Here is a 22,026-nt window from a genome sequence, read left to right on the forward strand (position 1 = left end):
GGTGCCTTATCTAAGACGTTGATTGACAAGAAACTTTAATGTTTAGACCTGCCATCCTTTCCAATTTAATGGGTCTCTAAAGAACATTGGGGTTTTGTTTTTTGTGTATAAAAAATCCTTAATTTATTTTAATTTCCAGATGCACTTTGAAGTGTCTGGAATGGAATGGAATGGCAAGTCTAGGAAGAACGTTTATTTGGGGTGAATTTCTGGCCTGCTTAAAGTCAGTGGCAATATGTCCACTGAAGCCAGTGGGGCTGGGATTTCATCCTTTGATTGTAGTTACCTTGCTGTCTATAAAACTACAGTGTAGTTCCAATTTTCCAGATATTTTTAAACTTGTTTCAATAGTGAAGTAAAATTAAGATTTATATAACTGATTTACGTTATTTGATAACTGTACTTTAGAATATCTAACTGAACCTTTGGCTCAACTTGAACCCATATTTACTATAGTTATTTATCATTCTGATGCTAAATGGTTTATAGCCAACATTTCACACTGTATTTGAATAACTTTGTACCTTGATCCTATTTCAGAATTATTTAGTTCATTGTTTATTTCCTGAAGGGAAGTGGAAGAGGTTGGCTGAGAACAAAATAAATGTGCTTTTTTGTTGTATCTGTTAGTACTGCATCAGTGGTCGAATCACATTGGGAGACCTATTTTCTCAAATGACACATTAGTCCAGTGGCCTACCCATACCTTCCATACAAGTTAAATTAATTTGAAATATAAAAAAGTGAAACTATTGTGACCATTCAAAAACTGATGATATTTGAATTTAAGATGTCCTTTTGGCACACAATGAGAAGTGCTTCCAGAGCCTGTCTAAATTTCAGCTGGATAGGGGGATGCCGCATCTAAAACTTTCTGTAAATTGTTGGTATTAAATAATGTTCTGGGCCCAGATTCAGTCTGTTACACCTATTTAAATTTGTGCTGATATCATATGTTCAGGAGATTCTTGTGATTTAATTTGTTCTTTACCCTGTGAAAATATAACTGTTTGCAAATAGAAATACAAGCGCCTCTAAATTTAGTATCACATGTTGACTTAGAAACTATAGTGGACAGCTCAAAGTAGATGTCTGCCGAGCACACAGCAAGAGGTTTTTTTTGTTTTGTTTTTTAAAGAAGAGATACTTGAATGAATTGTTAAGAGTGGAATATGTGACTATAAATCACAATGGTATACCTTATCTGAGGTATAATTTTATAATCTTAGTCTAATTTTGGTTTCCTATTCAAATGATTGCCCACATGATTTCCATCCACAGATGTGAAATCAGATTCTTTTAGCCAGCAGTGTCTGTTTGGGGTAAGTCTGTACCTAGATGACCTTATGCCCTCCCACTCGAGGGCATATAGGGTGGAGGGGACCTAACCGTCCTCCTTACTTCCTGTGGCAGTGAAACAGAACCTGGCAGTGTCTGCCTGCTTCTCTGTGACTCTGGTGCAGTTAGTGTAGTTGTTAGGTAGGTAGTAAAATTTAGGTTGCTTGTTGGCTTTTAAAAAAAAATTTTTTTTTTTTAAAGATTTTTTTTTTTTTACTAACTTTCAATTGTTAGTAGACTTTGTGTCCCCCTCCATCCCTCACTATGCCACTCAGTGATGGGCCCCCTAAGTGCCTTTTTGGTTTAGGTGAAAGGCATATCCCTGACCGTTGCGCCATCTGTCACTCTTTTTGTAAGTGGACTCAGAAGGCTAGGAATAATGGGTTAAAGTTATTTCCTCTGGTGTGCTTCGTGAAAACCTCCTTGGATATGAAGAAGAAACATAGCTAAGGCTCTCTTAGTCCTCCCTCTATTCTCTCTAGGCTAGTGCCCCAGTGAGCTGTGATTCCAGGGCTAAGAGGTCTAAGGAGACCCCAGTGGTTGACTTCAATCTATTTGTCAATCCCTTCAAGAAAGGGTAGGAAGGAGTATCACTCCAGAGATGAGCCAAGATGTAGGTCTTTTGCTCTGGGACCCTTGCAACCAAGGCAGAAGAGTTGACATGTTAGACTTGTCTCAAGCTCTGCAGCCTAAGGACAGCTAATGGCCTCAGTTGGATTTTTCTGGTGCCTCCATATTGCGATGAAAACAGTGCATGCCGTACCAGCTAAATCTGCTAACTCCCTTTCCTTGAGAACTGACTTCTCAGTAGTAGCTCAGTTGAGTCTCCCATATCCTCTTCATGGGATCCAGTGAAGATCATAACCTTGAAACTCTTCAACACATTGGACCTTAAAGTCAATAGAGAGAAATCCACACTTATTCTTATTGTTAGCATAGAGTTCATAGGGACCATCTTAAATTTCAGGTCAGTGAGTGTTTATGTTCCACAAGAAAGATTCTAAACTATAGTGGACCTCATGAGCTAACTTCAAGATTACCCAAAGACATCACTAAGAGCCTGCCTCAGAATTCTGGGACATATGGCCTCATGTGATACAGTTTGCCAGACTTCACCAGTGTTCCATGTGGTTAACCAGCAGACTGCATGGGCCTGTTGATCACTGGTCCACAGGAAGTCTTTTCCTCATTAAACTGGCAGAAAGACCCACTTTGGGTGTGTGAGGGAGTACCTTTCTCTGCACCTCTACCAGCTGAGTTGATCTAGGTCCCAGTGTTGCAGACCATCTTTCGCAAATAGGTCTATTGACCTATTGACCTGTAGTTTGCTACAGACTAGAAAAAGAAAAGCCAAGTGTTCTTTTCCAGAGGGGGCTCCACTCTGGGTTTCCTGTTGCATGTCTTTCGCATCCCCTAGACACTAGGAATAAGGTATGCCTTCCATTGATCCCCCTGATACTGAAGGTTTTGAGGAAACTGAGGCAAGATGCTGGATTGATAGCCCCGGCATGGGCCAGTCAGTTCTGGAACTCTGATTTGGTGAACCTCTTAATGTAGTCCTCAATCATTTTGCCTGTTTTGACATAGTCTCGAACAGTCAGATCCTACACCTGGACCCAGGCTCGTAACATCTGACAGCCTGTATGCTGAAATCCATCAGAAGATGATGTTCTGCTGAAGATCAGCACATTTTGCTCCAAAGCAGGATAACCTCAACCATATTGACTTATTATGCTAAACGTACAAGATTTTTCTATTTAAGTATCTTGGTACCAGCTGTCTCCCTTTGTAACACAAATTTCAATAATATTGGACTATTGAGTAGTCCTAAAACAATCTAGATCTTCTATCAGTTCCAGAAGGGTCTATCTTGCAGCAATATCTGCATACCACCCTCCTTTTCAGGACCACACTGTGTTTTTTCATCCTACAGTGAAGATTCCTTCAGGACCTTATTCAAGTTTTTCCCCCAATTCAGGATCACCCTCCTTCTTGGGACCTCAATGTAGTATTAGCAGGGTTGATGAGTGCCCCCCTTTGAGTCCTTAACAACCTGCCCCCTATACCACTTGTCAATGAAGACTTTTTATTAACCATTTTATCAGCTCGAAGGGTAGGGGACATTCAGGCCCTTATGGAAGGTTATATTCCCCTTTATACAGTGTTTTAGAAGACCTGGCTCATTCTCAGGCCTCACCCCACATTCCTGCCCAGAGTTCTTTTGGAATTTCATATCAACCTGTTTATTCATTTCAAAGTCTTTTCCTCCAAGCCACATCAATCTTTGGGGAAGCAAACAGACAATTGTTTGATAGTAACCAAGAGTGGAATCCATGTGAACAATCACCCTAGAGTAACTGGTTCTTTTGAGATGTGTTGCCCCAGGGATTCTGTGACCTGATCTCTTTTCCCATTACCAAGGAGTCTTGCTCCTTTGGGATTCTGTATTGGTAAAAGACCTGAAGGATTGTTGTGCCTGCTCTACTCTTTATCTCCCCACCACCAGTCCAAGGCATATATGGTGAGGATCTCTAAGGTGAAGCTGCAGCCTCAACGGACTCTGCTGGCCAAAAGAATCTGATCTCAGATGCATGGGGAGTATGTACACCAAGAGTAGAAACAATGTGGATACTTCTTGAACAACTGCAATTCCTGTACGATAAGTAAGATTTTTTTTTTCTTTGTCTTAAAAATGTAGCTGAGATGAAAAGGGTACAGAGAGAAGTGATTAGTGTTTGGTAGTATAGTGGGATAGGAAATTACAGGAACTATGATTAAGTTGTCCCTCCGCAAAAGAATAAATGGACACAAATCGGACATCAGGAATGGAAACATACAAAAGCCAGTAAGTGAACACTTAAATCTCCCTGGTCATTCTATTACAGATTTAAAAGTCACTATCATTGAACAAAAAAACTTCAGAAACAGACTTCAAAGAGAAACAGCAGAACTAAAATTCATTTGCAAATTTAACACCATTAATCTGGGCTTGAATAGGGACTGGGAGTGGCTGGCTCATTACAGAATCAGCTTTTCCTCTCCTGGAATTGACACCTCCTCATCTATTATTGGGAGTGGACTACATCCACCCTGATTGAATTGGCCCTGTCAACACTGGTTCTCCACTTGTGAAGTAACTCCTTTCTCTCCATGTGTCAGTATATAATGCCTGCATCTGTAACTTTCACTCTATGCATCCGAAGAAGTGAGATTTTTACCCACGAAGGCTTATGCCCAAATAAATCTGTTAGTCTTTAAGGTGCCACCAGACTCCTTGTTGTTTTTGTAGATACAGACTAACACGGCTACCCCCGATACTTAAATGGAGCAGTTCAGAAGCCCCCCTGGATGCAAGAGAGACCTAGATGCACTGTGCTGAGGGTTGTTAGGCCTGAGGGCCTGGAGAGTTTTCTGTGCTGGGTTCAGATGCTGAATAAACCATTCTGCTTTACACTGGCTGAGAGTCACTCCAATCTAGAGATCAGGGTTTTATTATTCCCTCTGGGCGTGAAGGTGCTGGTGGTCCAGAGCGAGTGGACTTCCTGAGGGGGGCCATGGCGAGAGACAGGCATGCTGAAGTCTCAGGGACATGCAGTTCCAGGAGGCGGAGGGGTCTACAGCTTAACTCCTGAGAATGGACTTCTGAGAAGGGCTGTCGCACTGAAGGGAGTTCCTCCCAGACATTGTACGGAGCCGAGAGAGAGCACATGACAAATAGGTCTTGGCTAAGGTTGACTAAATGTTTGTAAAGGCCATTGTGGTTTTGGTTTTTGTTTTGTTTACCAGGTCATATATAAAACAAGAAGAAATGCAGTGTGTGGTCATGGTGGAAGAGGAACTGGATTAAATTAGAGCAATAAATTTAGAACCAATAATAGGAAATGCTACTTTTCATGACATATAGTTAACTAGTGAAATGCACTGGCTCAAGAGGTTGTCAAGGCAAATATTGTGGCTGGATTTAAAAAAGGACTGTTTGATTTTATGATCCTTAGTGTCACTTTTAGCTATGTACACCAAAACAATAAGGGAAATCTCATCCCATGTTAGAGGTGTAAAATCCCCAGCAGGGGATAGGGAGGAGTTTGCCACAGTGTACAGCAGGGGTGGCCAACCTGAGTCTGAAAAGGAGCCAGAATTTACCAATGTACATTGCCAAAGAGCCACAGTAATACGTCAGCAGCCCCCCATCAGCTCCCCCATCCTGCTCCCATCGCCTCCCACCCACTTGCAGCCGCACCGATCAGCACCTCCCCCTCCCTCCCCGCACCTCCTGATCAGCTGTTTCGTGGCGTGCAGGAGGCTCTGGGGGGAAGAGGGGAGGAGCGAAGGCACTGCAGGCTGAGGGGAGGGTGCAGGAAGGGGTGGAGGCAGGGCCTGTGGCAGAGCCAGGGATTGACCAGTGAGCACCCACGCCCCCCGGCACATTGGAAAGTTGGTGCCTGTAGCTCCAGCCCCGGAGTCGGTGCCTATACAAGGAGCCTCATATTAATTCCTTAAGAGCCTCATGTGGCTCCGGAGCCACAGGTTGGTCACCCCTGGTGGTGTACAGCAATGCACAGTTGTTGAAGTACATTTTGGGAGTGATATCTTTTGCCGTCTTTGAAGGGATGAGTTACTGTTGCAAGCAAGATACCAGGCCACATTGTCCAATACTCTTGTCTAGCATAGTACTTTTTGTGTTCCTTCAAAAGAGAAATTGATTTTCTTTTCTGCCGTAAAGTGGGCTGATTAGAATTTGCGTGGGCTGAAGTGGAAATGAAAAGAAACTATATTTGAAATCCAAAATAGCAACTCTAACTGACCATTGAGTAGTGCTGGTGGCCAAACTTCAAAGAAAGCAGCTGGGGTATGTTTCCCACTTCCTCAGCTAGAGTATCATGTGTGACTGGCCACTAGGTTGCTGTGATGTTCTGCTTGCCCTTGAAAAGATTTATTTCACAGAAAGACTGCATTTTTTCTTTCTAATTTTCATGCACGGTTTTACATAGTTGGGAATTAAAAGCTAACATTTAATAAAATCCTGAATTGAGGGCTTATTTCAGATTCCCAAACTAGTTTTTTGAGTAAAATTAAATTCTTAAAAGTGCCCACTGCCTGCCTTTCAAGAGGAGGTGTTTGTAGCTCATAAGCCACTTTTAAATCTCATTTTCTGTTGTAAAAGCTAAATATGAATCTGCTTAACAACGTGATTTTTGTTTTTGTTTTTTAAATTTGGAATTGGTATTAGTGTTGAGAATTAGTGGCGTGAGAGTCAAGTGAGTTTTGTGGTAAGCCATGGCAGAACGTCTCCAGTGCAGTAAGGTAGTGGAAAAGGCAGGCTCGGGAATATGTACACCAAGAGTAGAATCCATGTGAACACTTTTTGAACAACCACAGTTACTGTAGGGTAAGTCTCTCACCCCGCAACCCCCTTCTTATGGGGACATGGGAGTCTGTAGACTGAGTGTAGTTGGCTGGCCCTCCTGCCCTGGGGGAGGAGCTATACAGTTGCATGCTAGCTGGTGGGGATGAAGGAGGAACTAAAGAGGCAAGCCTGAGGTAGCAGTGAGTGGGAGAACAGGAGCTGGAGTGCCAGGTTAACCCTTCAAATGTAGATTGTTGCAATAGAAAGTAAGCTTCAAAATGGGCTGTTGGGCACTACTACTGAGAGGGTGACCAAAAGGGGACTAAGGAAGAAGATGCCTAAAGACCATGCTCTCCCCCACCAATTTTTTAAAATTTATAATTAATTGTATTCAAAAGAGAGAAGATAAATACCTTCTCCTTTATTTTTATCCTTCAACAAATCCTTCCTTTCATAGTGAAAGAATGTTACACAAATTTTTTCTTTGTTCCCTCCCCCCCACATTTTATTTAATTTATGGTTTGATTTTTGTGTGATTGTTCATCAGTGACTCAAGAATGAACAGCCTGTTGTGACTTATTGTTTAAAATGTAGATTCTCTCTGAAAGGTTGAATGTAAAAATGGTACCTTCTTTGAGTTTTTGTCCATGTATATATTCCACTTGTTGTGCGCAGATTCCCCATGCACTCAAAATCAGAATTGTGTGGTTGGCATTGTCCATTGAAGCTGTACATGTGCCTTCAGTGTCCGTGAGCTGTTGCACAGAGGACAAAAAGGGAGGTAGAAGCCCTACTGCAACTCAGTTCTTTCTCGTCTCCTGAGCCTGGAAGACAAAGCTTCCAGTGTCCATATCTAGTCACATCACTTCTTTCCCAAACTTTAAGCTTAATACTATATATATTTGCATTAGAGAGTTGCTAGTTGCCTGTTTTTAATAGTGTAGGATGTTTTTACCTTCCTCCATTATTATTTTTTCTCTTCCCTGCATTAGGATCTTTTCTTGTACCAGAGATTAGGATGTCTCATCCTAAATCACCTGGTTTTAAATACTGACCCTCTTGTGAAATGACAATTCCTATCAATGTTGGGCATCCTAGATGCCTTTTTTGTTTTGGGGAATCCCATATCTCCAGTAAATGCTCAGTGTGCAAGTTCTTTTAAAAAATGGACCATAGAAGTTAGGGAGGTGCACCTTAAAATGCGTTTATTAGGCTGTTCCATGTGGCTGCCCTCTGATCTGGGCATGGCAGACCTCCCTGGGGAAGTTTTGCCAGACTCCAGAAGTGCCCGTGTGAGATCTGGTTCCGTTAGCTCCTGGATTTCATCTGTGAAAGCCCCAGCTTTAGAGTCTGATAAGATGGGTAATGTTAAGTCCTTAGAAGAAAAGGAGCATCACTCCTCTGCTAAAGTGAAGGGCAGATCCCTGAGGGGAACTTCTGTTAAAAGGAGGTCTAAGTCACCTTATCACCCACATTGAAAAGACTCCATGGGATTGTGTACTGTGGGAGTACTAAGACCTCGAGATCCAAAACTAGCTGCCTCCAGTACAAAGGCTAGAGCTCTGGTGGAGCCTAGTTTGGCACAGAGTGCTTTGGCACTGATTATTACAGTGCCAGCTTCCTTGGCACTTCTGAAGCTCGGTCCTTGGCTCAGAGTGGATCAGTACGGGGCATATCAACACTATCAGTTTGCCAGAAGCTGGAAATGGGCAACAAGGGATGGATCACTTGATGATAACCTGTTCTGTTCATTCCCTCTGGGGCACCTGGCATTGGTCACTGTCGGTAGACAGGATACTGGGCTAGATGGACCTTTGGTCTGACCCAGTATGGCCATTCTTATGTTCTATCAGCCCCAGTGCACTGTACGCCTTCACCTACATTTGTGGGACTGGGCTCAGTAACGGGGAAATGTATGGCACTAGATGTTATGAGCTGGAATCTACTTTTGTTAGGGCTGACATCCAGTCCACAGTACAGATGGCCAATTCTGTTTTGCCAGTACTGAGTCCCTGCCCAGGACTGGCTATCTCTAGACGCATCTTACAACCTGGTTGTCCAGCATCAGCAGCCCCTTCCTTAGAGATAGAATGCACATATCTCATCATCTGAATGTCAACACATTGAGGAGACCCTTTACTTATTCCCCAAGGACTCCTATTATGAATTCTGTGACTCTCAGAGGGTGTCAAGAAATTCACATTGATCTAGTTCTCATAGGAATTATGAGGATAAGGACATACCCTCCCTTTCTCTGTGCCCCCTGGGTCCTTATAATCTGCCAACGTTTGTCATATTGGAATCCTGGGATCCATAGGGAGCAAGGCATCATTCCCCTGATTAACCCCTAGGCTGCATACCTCTTCCCCTATTCCAAACCAAAAATCTACGGTGCCTTACCTGGCAACACATGATTCTCAGTCAATGGAGAAAGTTTTGGGGGATGAACACCCTCAGACTGAAGATTTACAGATACCTGTAACTATATTGGCATCATCCCTGGATGAGGCAGCAATCCCAGCTGCATTGTCTCACCCGAGTGACTACAAGAGCTCCAAGAGCTGCTCATATGCATAGCAGAAAACTCCATTCAAACTCCAGGCTTGGATTCCTGGGCATGTGGCATTCCCCATTAATGAGGCTCTATTGGATTCTGCCACGCACATTTGGCAAAGTTCTGTGATGGTCACCCCATCTCTGAGAGCAAATAAAAGATGCCAGGTGCCATCTACTGTACCAGAATATTTTTATATATATCCAGTATCTGACATGTTGGTACTATTGGCAGCTAATGAAAAAAAACACAGCATTAACCAAGAACAACTCCAGGTGAAAGGGAACCAAAATGTCTTGACTTACTCGGTTGTAATGTTACTCCTCTGCCAGCTCGCAATTCAGAATTTCAAACTGAAGCATTGTTGGCCTGTTATGATTTCTTGAATTGCATTAAATGTTTTGATCTTATTTTTCTCAGGAAAGCAGAGTGGATTTAAATCTTTAGTTATATAAGGGACCATTGATCACTAGAATGCCTTTACAGGCAGCTCTAGACACGGAGTATATAATTTCGCGGTCTATGACAACTCCATAGTTGAGACAGGCATCCTGGCTACAAAGGTCTGGCTTTTCAAGAGAAGTGCTGTCAATGCCTCATTCTAATCAAGGAGATGCTAAATTGCATACCCTAGGTGGTTGTAAGGCTTTGACTTTTTATTTTACTGCAAAGTACCAAGCCCTTCAGATCTTCCCCAAAATCATTTGCAGTATTTTACTGAAAGAATGAAGGGTCAATTGGCTTCATCCCAGTGATTAGCTAAATGGGTTATTGGCTGTATTAAACTTTGTTGTGAGTTAGGTAGTTCAGTACCCCAGCTATTATTAGAGCCAACTCTATCAGGTACAGACCACCTCGGTTGCTTCCTTGTAAAGCATTCCCATTTTGGTCATCTGTAAGGAAACTGTTTGGGATTCAATGCATACTAAGAACTTTTCCATAGGGGAAACATCTGTCTGATGCTTCTTTTGGCAGAGCAGTGCTGCAATCTTTAAGTAGACCCTGAGTACCCACCTCCTTATATTAGATCACTGGTTGGGAATCACCAAAAGGGAAATAGATAAATGGCAAACACTTTAAAAAAAGAAAGGTTATTTACCTTTATAATACACCTCTACCCCGACATAACGTGACCCGATATAACACAAATTCTGATATAATGCGGTAAAACAGTACTCCGGGGGGGCGGGGCTGCGCACTCCGGCGGATCGAAGCAAGTTCGATATAACGCGGTTTCACCTATAACGCGGTAAGATTTTTTGGCTCCCGAGGACAGAATTATACCGAGGGAGAGGTGTAATTGGGGTTTGTCACAGGCCTCAGTTGAGTGCCCCCTATTTGCCACTTACTATATTGCTGTGTGTGGGGGGGAAACCCGATCCCTGGGGGTTTAAAGCCTTCACGCGTGACTGGAGTCCAGTCACTGCCCAAGTCTTTGGAGTCCCTAGATGCACCCTTGGGGTGCAGGCCCTCTGCCTAACACGCCTTCTAGCAGAGTTGGAACTCGCTGTGCAGCTGCTTAGTCCCTATGGTTAGTGCTAACCGTTTAAGTGCCCTGTAGCTTCAACATAACATCTTCAACAATTCCACTCAAAGGTGTGAGCCTTCTAGGTTACAGTTTAACTCTCTCAGGAGGCACATAGTAAGTGTAAAGCATATAACTCTCAATACTTTGCACAGATTCTAACACCATTTCTCTTTTACAGATAAAGCCCATGAAAGTACAGATCATTTAGAAAGCAATAACCTAACTGCAGTGCCCTTCACTAGCTCACTCTTACCCTTGGGAGTCCTTAAGGGACCATCTGTTCAGGATGGTAGGCAGGATCTCCTGCCTCACCAGGCTCCTACATGCTGGTTGCTTCTCCCTCATCTTGAGCTGGAGAAAAATGGCCCCTTGAGTAGAGCAGCCCCTGCCTGCTTATACCTTGTGCCCTCTTTGTAAGGTGATGTCCTGCTCAGCCTCCTCAGGTGATCAGAGACCCCTACCAAGTGACTTTACCAAGGCAATCCCCCCACCCCACTTCAGACTTGAAAACCCTGCTTGCCTTGGGCAGCAGCCATCTCTTTGTAATTTACAAGCACAATTGTCAGCGTTTAATTACTTTGTTGTTAGGCCTTGATCACTACCCCTGTTGGACTCAGTCGAAAATGGAGGCAGAGACGCCACAGAAAAGACAAACAAGCTTCACATTCAAAATGGAGTCTGCATCTTGGTAAAGGTACATACAGATAGTTCATAATTTCACACAGAATTAATAAATTATACATATAGATTCCCATATCATCATAGGGTTCTTTGAAATGTGTTGTGCATGTACATAAATTCCACAAACCACCCTTTTTTCTTGTTACTATGGAGTCCTATTACACTAGCATTCTGTGGTGGCAAAGGAACTGACTGAGTGGCAGTTGGGTCTGCACTGCTCTTTATGCCCTTGGTACAGGAGCACAAGGACAGTCAAGGCATGTGCGTGCCCCCAACTGACGCTACTGGCCCAAAGACTCTGACTCGAGGGCACGAGGTGTTCATGTGCATCAAAAATGCGCTCTCTCGCTCTCTCTCTCTCTCTGGCCAATGCATCTCAAAGAACTCCAGTTATTGTAAAGGTAAGTAACGTTTTTTTACTCAACAGATCTTGGTATTTGCTGAAAAACCACTTCCATCGCCATAGGCTGTGTCTACGCAACAGAGTTATACCTGCTGCAGCTATGTGGCTATAGTTTCTGTACTGTAGACATGGCCTGAGAGCCTGATTTGCTCATGCATCATCACTAGTATTAGAAAGAACACAATTTGCCGTTTAGACCCTATGTTGAATTTGCAAAGCTAGCAATTAGCAAAACCATCTTTTTTTTTTACTAGTATATATTAGTCATAATTGATCTGAAGTCACTGAGGGACAATAAACTCTAAAAATAACATTATGGGGTTCAAACAGTTACTTTTGAGAGTAAAACTGCACTTTAAGTGAACTCTTGATGTTGTTTCCTAATATTAGTAAGAATGAAAATCAACACACAGGATTTAACAACTACAATTTTCTGTACTAGAAACATTTTGTGTGTGACAAAAGTTGGAGATGAAATGGTTACACATTACTGAAATGTTAAGAGGGGGTAAATATTTACCCATGAACTTCTAAACATTACGACAAAACGCGCACACACCAAAATTAAAAACAAAATATGTTACTAATCCTGAAATAGTACAGAAAATTCTATTGATATATTAAGCTATAACTACTGTCATTATTCATTTAATCTTATTGGTGGCTTCCATTTTCTGACTTGAAAAAAATACATTTTATATATGAAAGGTTTATTCAACTACTGTTTTGGTAGCCACGGAGTTAAATGGTAATAGTTTTTAGAAATCACTTCAGTCTGTCTCTCTATTCAATATTTCTTGTATATATGCTTTTTAACAGGTATAAAAATGACCTTTATTTTTACTTTACCTGCCACTGGTCACTTTTCTTTAAATGCAATTTTGTGCAGTATATAAGTGACTATCAATGAAGTCCTCTTTACATTTTTTTTTTCACTTTGAATTCAACATAAAACTAGGTTATTTTGATTTTACTTTAATTCTTTAATTTACTTGATACATTTCTTTTGGTAAGTATATTCTGTACCTTCCTGATTTATTGTCCTTTTAAGGTTTATTCTGAATGTATAAATTAGCTATTTCTGTAAAGCGAGTGGGATGTTCTGTGTGGTATATGAAAGTTTTGAGTCACATTTTAATTATGCAAACACGTGTATTTGGTCTACAAAGCATAAGAGTTTTTCCTTTCATTCCTGCAAGTGGTTTTAGGCACAATGGTAAAGATTTCAATAGTGCTTGGCTTTGATTTTTATGGTGGTTTGTCAAGCAAATGGCTGTCAGTGTAGAAGACTGCTAAATGATTTTAAGTTATTTCATCAATCTACATTGTGGCACTGCCAGCAGCAGCTTGAAATGAGATTTTTTTTACTGGGGGAAACTTTTATGGGCTTTAAATTGAAGCACAATCTGTTTACTTTGTAGAATAATAATCATAACTTTTATTTAGTTTTGTGACTTGTATAATTAACAAACAGGCTATTTCTGTTTAAACAAGGCTTTATTCCTCCCCAGTCTGTCTATTCTTTCTTGATCTTTCAGTAAAATGTATGTGTTACATTATAATAGTATAGTTCAGGTATCGGCAACCTTTGGCATGCGGCCCGCCAGGATAAGCACCCTGGCAGGCCGGGCCGGTTTATTTACCTGCCGCATCTGCAGGTTCGGCCAATCGTGGTTCCCACTGGCTGCGGTTCGCCGTTCCAGGCCAATGGGGGCTGCGGGAAGAGGCGGCCAGCATATCCCTCGGCCCGCGCCGCTTCCCGCAGCCCCCATTGGCCTGGAGCGGCAAACCGCGACCAGTGGGAGCCATGATCGGCCGAACCTGCAGACACGGCAGGTAAACAAACCGCCCGGCCCGCCAGGGTGCTTACCCTGGTGTGCCGCGTGCCAAAGGTTGCCGATCCCTGGTGTAGTTTCTGTGCAAGGTTATGAATTCATTGCAGGATGAAGCAAAAGAAGCTTCGTTTTGATAGAACTTTTATAAGACCCATATATTAGAAAATACAAAAAATTACTGTCAAAGCAGGGAATAAGTTATTACTAAATGTTTGTTTCCCAAGTTTGATTGTATGCAGCCTATAAATTTTTCCCTTAAATATGTATGGACAACTCCGATTGGTAAAATCGTGATCCTGTTGAAATCAATGGGAGTTTTGCCATTGACTTCAGTGGAGCCAAGATTTCACCCATTGACTTTAGTGGGAGTTGCACATGTATCTGAGGGCAAAGATATTTACAGGGGAACTACAAAATGTGTTTAATGTTTAGGATAGAGCTATAACTGTATTAAAGTTGGTCTTGTGCTTCTCTGTTGTAGTTTGGTATCATAAGTAAGAGAAGGAAAAGGCCTATTCAGAGTATATGACCTCTAGCATGGGCAGTGGGTGAACGCACCCTTGGCTAGCCCCCGGTCCCTCCCCCTCTGCCCGAGGCCCTGCCCCCTTTTTCACCCCTCCCCCGCCGGAGCACCCCCCCACCACAGCCGCTCTCCCCTCCCCCCCCCCCCCCCCATGCTCCCAGCGCGCTGGGTAAGCAGTGTGGCTGGAGCACCCTCAGCGTTGGGCGGGCGGACAGGACAGCATGGCCCCAGCCATCTTGTATGCACTGTGGCCATCAGCCTGCCTGCCCCAGCCTCTGGACCACAGAAGGGAACAGCAGGCAGGAGGGAGTCTGGGGGTGGGGCGTGGGCGGGGCTACGCCAGGCTGTTTGGGGAGGCACAGCCTTTCCCTGTCTACAATACCCGCTGCCCGTGACCTCTAGTTCACAATCTGCAACCTCTGGAGGTATGTTGAGAGTGGGTGTTGGAAGGATTAGGCTAAACAGAACCCGGGGCTTCAGCTGCAATCCACTGAGGAAACTTGTGAAGGCTCATTCTGCAAGGCTATCTGTTGTCTGAAAATCTGAAGCTACTTCTTGACTCTGAGCGGTTGACAAAGTATTGTTTTCAGATGCTTTAAAATATTAAACTTTTAAGGGAATGGAGGCCTTTGCTTGTAGCTGCAATCTTTTTCATGACAGCCTTTGGTAACATAAAGAACAGGAGTACTTGTGGCACCTTACAGACTAACAAATTTATTTGAGCATAAGCTTTCGTGGGCTACAGCCCACTTCATCGGATGCATGTAGTGGAAAATACAGTAGGAAGATATATATATACACAGAGAACATGAAACAATGGGTGCTACCATACACACTATAAGGAGAGTGATCAGTTAAGGTGAGCTATTAGCAGCAGGAGAGAAAAAGAACTGTTTGTAGTGATAATGAAAATGGCCCATTTCCAGCAATTGACAAGGAGATATGAGGAACTGTAAGGGGGGGGGGGGGGGAATAAGCATGGGGAAATAGTTTTACTTTGTGTAATGGCCCATCCACTCCCAGTCTTTATTCAAGCCTAATTTAATGGTGTCCAATTTGCAAATTAATTCCAATTCAGCAGTCCCTCGTTGGAGTCTGTTTTTTTGAAGTTTTTTTGTTGTAATATTGTGACTTTTAGGTCTGTGATTGAGTGGCCAGGAAGATTGAAGTGTTCTCCAACTGGTTTTTGAATGTTATAATTCTTGACGTCTGATTTGTGTCCATTTATCCTTTTACGTAGAGACCGTCAGGTTTGGCCAATGTACATGGCAGAGGGGCATTGCTGGCACATGATGGAACATATCACATTGGTAGATGTGCAGGTGAACGAGCCTCTGATAGTGTGGCTGATGTGATTAGGTCCTATGATGGTATCCCCTGACTAGATATGTGGACATAGTTGGCAATGAGCTTTGTTGCAAGGATAGGTTCCTGGGTTAGTGTTTTTGTTGTGTGGTGTGTGGTTGCTGGTGAGTATTTGCTTCAGGTTTGGGGGCTGTCTGTAAGCAAGGACTGGCCTGTCTCCCAAGATCTGTGAGAGTGATGGATCGTCCTTCAGGATAGGTTGTAGATCCTTGATGATGCGCTGGAGTGGTTTTAGTTGGGGACTGAAGGTGATGGCTAGTGGCGTTCTGTTACTTTCTTTGTTGGTCCTGTCCTGTAGTAGGTGACTTCTGGGTACTCTTCTGGCTCTGCCAGTCTGTTAACATAGCCATTGCCACTTTATGACTTGTGAGCAAATTCCCGAGAAATATCTCTGAGTAGTTCAAGTATCAGGGGGTAGCCGTGTTAGTCTGTATCTACAAAAACAACAAGGAGTCTGGTGGCACCTTAAAGACTAACAGATTTATTTGGGCATAAGCTTTCGTGGGTAAAAACCTCACTTCTTCGGATGCATAGAGTGAAAGTTACAGATGCAGGCATTATATACTGACACATGGAGAGCAGGGAGTTACTTCGCAAGTGGAGAACCAGTGTTGACAGGGCCAATTCAATCAGGGTGGATGTAGTCCACTCCCAATAATAGATGAGGAGGTGTCAATTCCAGGAGAGGAAAAGCTGCTTCTGTAATGAGCTAGCCACTCCCAGTCCATTGTACATTGGCCAAACCGGACAGTCCCTCCGCAAAAGAATAAATGGACACAAATCGGACATCAGGAATGGTACCATATATAAGCCAGTAAGTGAACACTTCAATCTCCCTGGTCATTCTATTACAGATTTAAAAGTCACTATCATTGAACAAAAAAACTTCAGAAACAGACTTCAAAGAGAAACATCAGAACTAAAATTCATTTGCAAATTTAACACCATTAATCTGGGCTTGAATAGGGACTGGGAGTGGCTGGCTCATTACAGAATCAGCTTTTCCTCTCCTGGAATTGACACCTCCTCATCTATTACTGGGAGTGGACTACATCCACCCTGATTGAATTGGCCCTGTCAACACTGGTTCTCCACTTGCGAAGTAACTCCCTGCTCTCCATGTGTCAGTATAGAATGCCTGCATCTGTAACTTTCACTCTATGCATCCGAAGAAGTGAGGTTTTTACCCACGAAAGCTTATGCCCAAATAAATCTGTTAGTCTTTAAGGTGCCACCAGACTCCTTGTTGTCTCTGAGTAGTTCCTTTGCAAAATGGATCAAGACACTTTAACAATTGTTTGATCAATGGCTGATTCTTTTAAAGAGGACAAAAATATTAAATTGTTGGCAGTCCAACTCTCTCCTGAACTAAAAGACGCTGAAGCTGAAGTTAAAGGAACACCGTCTACTTAAAACTCACACTTCTCTCTGAAAGATGTTGTAACAATAGTAGCTAAACTTTAAGATTACTAAAAAAGGAAGAGATTAGAAAAAAACCACTATTTTTTCAGTTTGTCTGCTGTGGGAATTTGATACCATTTTGTGTCAATAGAGCAGAGAAATTTTTTTAAATAGGAAAATGTAATTGTAAAACCACAGAAATTGGCTGGGGGTACTCAAGAGCAAATATAGTACCTGAAATGACTTTGAACTATTTTTTTAACAATTACATTTCAGGTTGACAATGGCCCTTTTAATACACTTACAATCCTTTTATCTGCTCTTATCCAAGTTTTGTGAAAAAAATTGATTGACTTTCTATGAATGTCTCCCAAAGGACCTGGAGAAGAGCTATGTGCAAGCTCAAAACCTTGTCTCTTTCACCAACAGAAGTTGGTCCAATAAAAGAGATTACCTCATCCCCCTTGTCTGTCCCAAAAGACAAATATTCTTTGTGAAGTAAGAAGCCTGCAATTCATGCAGGTCTCTTTGAAAGTTCTTATATTTATGCTGGAAACCGTTTGTTATAAATCTTAAAAACAACAACAACAACAAAAACCCTACAATTGCCTCTCAGACTCATAATGACACTATATTCTATAATGTCTGATGCAGTCATAGGGTCATTGGTTGTGCTCATTTTAAAGTTGGCTCTATGCATTTTTTAAGTGTGTGTGCGTGTGTGTGAAGTAAATAGTATATTTCAGTTTGTATGGTAGATGAAAGTTTTGAGTCAGATTTTTAACTAAGTGATCATATGCTTTTTTCAGTCTGTAAAGTATAGGATTTTTTTCTATTGTGACTATTGTAAATTGCTTTTAGATACAATTATAGAGTTAAAGCCAGACATTAATAAGTTGGTGTCAAAGCAACAGTGCTACTGTTTTTATTCACACCATTTCCTCTTCAGCTTTCAAAGCATATTTTGCCTTTTGGTGTCTTGTAAAGCACTCTATTCAGTTAGAGCTTTATAAATAAAAAGAATAGTTGTATGCATGTGTCTATGATTTAAAGCCTACCCAAATTTATGCGCATTCACATGCAAATTTTGTTTGACTCACAGATTCCTGGTAAGTTTTTGGTATGCAAAGTCTGTGTATTACTGGGGTAGATAATTGCAGCCATTTCTCTCCAATACAGATTTGACCACAGTAATCCCCACTTTTCATGACTACCCAATTAGTTTATTTCACTGTTGTCAATATGGGACTATCCTTACACTTGGAAACTGTATCTAATAGTGCTACTTAAACTTAACAGTGCTAGCTGTAGATAATATATTATTATTTATTTGTATTATGTAGACTAGAGGCAGTAGTCAGGATCGATGCCCCATTCTGTTTGGCACTGAACATGCAGATAATGAAAAGAGTTTCTGCCCCAAAAGGTTACAGCATAAATATGACTAGACACAACAAATAGAGTGAACAGATGGAGGTCAAAGGAACAGTGAAACAATTATGATTAGTATTATAAGCCGTAGTTGTATTACTGCAGCTGTTGAGTGTTGTATGCCTCATGGCATAGGTGGACTTTAAGAATAGGTTTAGAGGAGAGCAATGTAGTGGCTTTTTTGTTTTTTGTACAGAGAGACACCTGCACTCTTTCCCCACTGCATAACGGGCAGCGTGGGAGAAAATGTGAAGTACCTTGAGGGGAAATTTGATTGTTGGGTGGCAAAGGTTGGCATCTTTGGTACAGTGGAAGATGAAGAGCTAATTTTTGGCCTCGTTGAATTTGTTTTAGTTTGCATGGGAAGAGACAAGGTCAGAGAGGGAAGAGGTAAACCTGTGTTTTGTTAGTAGAAAAATGATAGCTGAAGCCGTGCTTTTGTATGAAGGAGCCCAGAGAGAGAGAGAGTATAGGAGGAGAAGAGGAGGAGGCCAAGAATAGAGCCCAGTAAGAACATCTGTTCAATCTTGTTCTGATCCAGTAAAGTACTCAAGCATGTGTTTTAAGAGCTTTGTTGGATCAGAGTCTGATGCTTTTACCTGAAAGGGCAGGAGTGAGGTGCTGATTGTGGGGAATAATTTTATTTTTAGATGCAAATCTGTTCAGTTTGTATCGTTAGTTGTACATAAAGGTTAAAAACAAGATATATATGTGCCAAAATACTAATTTGATAGTAGCATTTTTACAAATCAGAGAAAAATATTCTATTCGTCCTAGTGGGAATGACATGCATGTTGTCTGGAGAATACATGCACATGGGTTGACTGCTTGTGTCTGTTCCATTTACATGATATTGTACTGTTGCAGGGGTATGGACTCTATTTAATAGTTTTTTTCTATATCTAGATACTGTGATTAAGTCTATAATCTCTCTTTTCCATAAGGAAAAAAAGGGCAATTTTTCATAGAGCAAGCTTCAAAGGACATTTAAATTTTATAACACATATTGTAATGACCACAATTTTGTATAAGTAAGCTGTTAGAAGTGTTTTAGTATATACTTGAAGAAAGAAACAAAGAATTTCTATTCATGTGTTTAGTAACATGAAAAAATACAGAGTCCTGGCTTTGAGACACAGTTGAGAAAAGTGAACACAAGCACAACAGTTGAATTAATATATTGCAGCTGTGTTGTCTATCAAGATTTGTCATTAAGCCCTTAAGTTGCGGGAGAAGTCTCAGTTGGAGCAAAATTGATCAAAGTGGATAGTCTGAATTTCACTGTTTTTTCACTGTACACATTCAGTTCTTCTCATAGTTCAAGAAAAATATAGACTGAGAATAACTGATTTATTTGAACTAGCTGTATTTCAAAGTGCACTTGAATCTTATTGGCACAAGATAATAATATTCTAACTTTGAATACGATTTACCGTATTGCAGTTAGTTTACTAATATATGTATAAAATGTCACTTACAGGTGCTGACCTTCATGAAAGAGCCAAAATGCACTCCAGTGAAGTTAGTTCTTTTGTCTCAAAAGCAAGAGCAACTATTAATGAAATGGGTAAGTAAAATAAACTCACTGTTGAATAGTTGCAGAGCTCAAACTTCTTTAATCTCTAAAGGTCAGATCAAAGAAGTAACATAAACATGTATGATTAATTCTTGCTACGCGATGGGATATCCAAAACTACTTATGTCGATGAGATAATTATGAGTCACTGGCACATTGTGTTTTAAAATGTGCGCAATAGTGTTTGACTTCTTATAGAATAAATTAAGGTGCTGTTTCACAGACTGATTAACAATATAGCCAAGTGGTTTGGAATCATATTTTCATGGAGGAAGAATTGTAGTTCTGTGCCCCCTCAATGGCGTGGGGTTTATTTTTATTGTCCCCTTCTTCTATTGGATATACATTTAATACAGCATTTGATACATCGTATAAATGTTTTAAACATGTACTGTTGATGGAAAATGTGGTTTTATGACATTGCAAAATATTGTTAAATCTGTATCTACTGTTATAGTGGTGCCTTTTGGTAATGATAGCTTTGGTTTTAAATTCCATTTTGTGGTAAGTACTCCTTTTAGTTCTTAATAATTTGCCTGTGCATTTTGGAATATGAAATCTCCATCCAAAAGTGACATTTTTGTAGATTGTATCTGATTGGTTTTGACAGGATATTGTTAATGTATTTTTATAAAAAGGAAGGTCAGTCTAACATAGCATCTCTGGAGCAATCCCTTTTATAAATTTAAGCTACAAAAATTACTAGTATGGGGTTAAAGAATCCAATCATACACAATTTTGACAGTGCCTGAATGAATGTTCAATGCCAACGGTACATGCCATGACAGTATTAATATAACTTATTCTGAAACATTTCTGCAAAGTAGTTTGCGCTTTGTCTTCTCCATCACGAACCTGATGAAGAATATATAAAAAAAGTATACGTCAGAAATTGGAGATCAATGTGTTGTGAGGTATGTGATGCCTTTACAAATGGAAGTGAGCATTAATCTTTTAACAAGTCAGGTTTTCAGTTCTTCTTTTTTTCTTCCGAAGGAGTAGTCTAGCATTACAAAAACTAATTTTAGTAGAGCAAGTGGGACAGTGTATTTGCATTGGATTCCTGGCAATCCGTATACTGAAAACAAGCAAATGAAGATATTTTTTTTCTGCCCAGAAGCAACCATAATGTCAAGAGACGCTTCACGAAGGGGAAAATATCCTCCAACAATTATTTATTTGTCATTGTACAAATGCTGTAGAAACATATTTTCAATTTCCTGTTTTTGTCCCTTTACCATACAACATTAATGATGAAAACCAGTTTCAAATATGCACTACTTTCTGCTCTTCAGAAATAGAACACATTATGAAAACAGTGTTTATATTCAGATGTTTGACTTAGTAAGGAGATACTTTTAAAGAAAAGAGTGTCTTCAGAGCCCTTAAGAAAAATAACTTATTTAACTGTGTAGCCAAAATAGATGAAAGATAAATATTGCTTAAGACTTTAACTATTAAAAATCAGCCTTTTGCATTGGTATGTCTTAGCTTTTCGCAGTTATTGACAATTTGATTATATTTTTTGTTCTCGTACCAGTTCTTTATTATTATTTTTTTAAAGATGCAGCATCATTAATTAGGAATGTAACAACAGAAAAGATTTTTCTATAAATTAAAATCATACTGCACTTGTTTGCTACAGTTTTTAGATATAATTGTATGTGGGATTAATTTATGACTTCATGCTAAATTTGGGGGAAGTATTAAGATTACATTAAATATCACTTGGTATAAAAATAAGCATTTGAAAAAAGAGCAGAAGAAATTGTACTGAGCTATTTGTCGTAGCTCTGAATGCTTAAAGTTGAGGGGGAAAAAATCAAAGCATACTGCTATTTTTAGCACTAGTTGCTTTTGCTAAAATTATACCAGAGTTGTGTGGGTTGTTTTTATAGGGCAGGAACATAAGACTACTTGTCCATTACTATATTCTACCTTGAGACTCTGCATTACTGACGTAAGGCTGCTTTTACGCTGAAAGTTCTCCGAGGGGAAAACATTAGTAGATCTGCCTAGTTGTATACAGTTTCAAAAGGGTTTC

The 22,026-nt window shown here is 40.8% G+C and overlaps 1 protein-coding gene across 2 annotated transcripts in view; it reads left to right on the forward strand.

The window, feature by feature from the left end:
• The window catches only part of AUH (AU RNA binding methylglutaconyl-CoA hydratase), a 190,210-nt gene that overhangs the window by 36,503 nt on the left and 131,681 nt on the right, over nt 1–22,026 (forward strand). For both annotated transcript variants that reach the window (XM_065406754.1, XM_065406755.1), the window contains exon 4: nt 19,887–19,973. In XM_065406754.1, the coding sequence (XP_065262826.1) occupies nt 19,887–19,973 (87 nt within the window). The remainder of the gene's footprint in view (nt 1–19,886; nt 19,974–22,026) is intronic.

The sequence above is a fragment of the Emys orbicularis genome, chromosome 6 (assembly GCF_028017835.1).
Source record: "Emys orbicularis isolate rEmyOrb1 chromosome 6, rEmyOrb1.hap1, whole genome shotgun sequence".
In the NCBI taxonomy this organism is placed as follows: domain Eukaryota; kingdom Metazoa; phylum Chordata; order Testudines; family Emydidae; genus Emys; species Emys orbicularis.